Source organism: Manacus vitellinus, unplaced genomic scaffold (assembly GCF_001715985.3).
Source record: "Manacus vitellinus isolate BGI_N305 unplaced genomic scaffold, ASM171598v3 scaffold_2198_pilon, whole genome shotgun sequence".
Lineage (NCBI taxonomy): Eukaryota > Metazoa > Chordata > Aves > Passeriformes > Pipridae > Manacus > Manacus vitellinus.
In genome coordinates this window covers 1-1360 of record NW_021939543.1, presented here as the reverse complement: position 1 = coordinate 1360, position 1360 = coordinate 1, and the positions used below count along the sequence as shown (strand labels likewise).

General features: G+C 61.5%; 1 protein-coding gene across 1 annotated transcript; it reads right to left on the bottom strand.

The window, feature by feature from the left end:
• Positions 1-6: 6 nt before the first annotated feature.
• LOC108639628 (galactose-3-O-sulfotransferase 4-like) lies at positions 7-1356 on the bottom strand (the record flags this gene model as incomplete). Its single annotated transcript, XM_018072433.3, has 1 exon — positions 7-1356. A coding segment is annotated over one exon (807 nt), but the record flags the coding sequence as incomplete, so codon positions are not given.
• Positions 1357-1360: the final 4 nt, after the last annotated feature.

The window sequence follows — 1360 nt, the reverse complement described above, 5'->3', positions numbered from 1 at the left end:
CAGGACAATTCCCGAGGGGCTCTCCCAAATTCCTGGTAGGATTTCAGGAGGAATTCCCCAATTCCCAGTGGGATTTCAGGGCAGAATTCCCCAATTCCCACCAGAATTTCAGGGGGAATTCCCCAATTCCCACTGGAATTTAAAGGGCAATTCCCAGTGGGATTTCAGGGGGAATTCCCCAATTCCTACCAGAATTTCAGGGCAGAATTCCCCAATTCCCACCGGGATTTCGGGATCGTACCGCCCCCATTTCCCGGCACAATTCCCGAGGGGGGCTCTCCCGAAATTCCCACCGGGAATTCAGGGTGGAATTCCCCAATTCCCACCAGGATTTCAGGGCAGAATTCCCCAATTCCCACTGGGATTTCAGGGGGAATTCCCCAATTCCCACTGGAATTTAAAGGGGAATTCCCAGCAGAATTTCAGGTGGACTTCCCCAATTCCTGTCAGGATTTCAGGGGGAATTCCCAGCGGGATTTCGGGATCGTACCGCCCCCATTTCCCGGCACAATTCCCGAGGGGGGCTCTCCTGAAATTCCCACCAGGAATTCATCCCCCCTTGGAGTCGTTTTTGCCCCCGAACTGCCTCCTGTCCAGCAGATCCTTGTACTGCAGCTCCGGCGTCGCCATCCGGACGCACCTTTCCCGCTCCTCGGGCTCCAGCCCGGCCCGGACGGAGAATCCCAGGATATTCCCTCCCCCGGGGGGCTGGAAAGGCCGGAGCCTCCCGTCGGGAATGGCCTTGGCCGGGACGGGCCCCCCTCCCCTCAGGCACCTCCTGGCCAAGCTCTCCCGGCGCTCCCGGAGCCGCCGGACCTCGCGCCGGAGCCGGGCGATGCCGAAGGATTCCGCCCGCCGCCAGAAGGTGCGGTTGAGGTGGGAGTAGAGCTCCCAATCCAGGCGGTTCCAGGCTCGGAGCCGCTCGGCTTGGGATGAGGAGACGCCCCGGGATTCCTTGGGGTGAGGGCGGGAATTGTGGGCGAAGGTATCCACGGATTCCTCCGGCCAGCAAAGGGCTTCCCGCAGCAGGACCAGCGACTCGTCGAAGTTTTCCGCCAGCAGGACCAGGGAGAAGGTGCGATCCAGCTTTTCCAGGGATTCCCGGATCTCCCGGGGATCCTTGGGATCGTCGGGGAGGCCGAAGTCGAACCACTGGAGGTTCCTGGCGTAGTGATTCCCGCGGATCCCGGGCCGGTAGAAGAGGGTGGGGTGAGCCAGGAAGGCGTCCAGGGAGGGGGAATTGCGGAAGGCCGGGGCGGCGGCGCGGAAGTAGGAGAAGGAGGATTCGCCCAGCGTGGCCGGGTCGCGCACGATGGAGAAGTAGAAGCTGTCGTTGGGCATCACCTTCTGCACCTGGAAA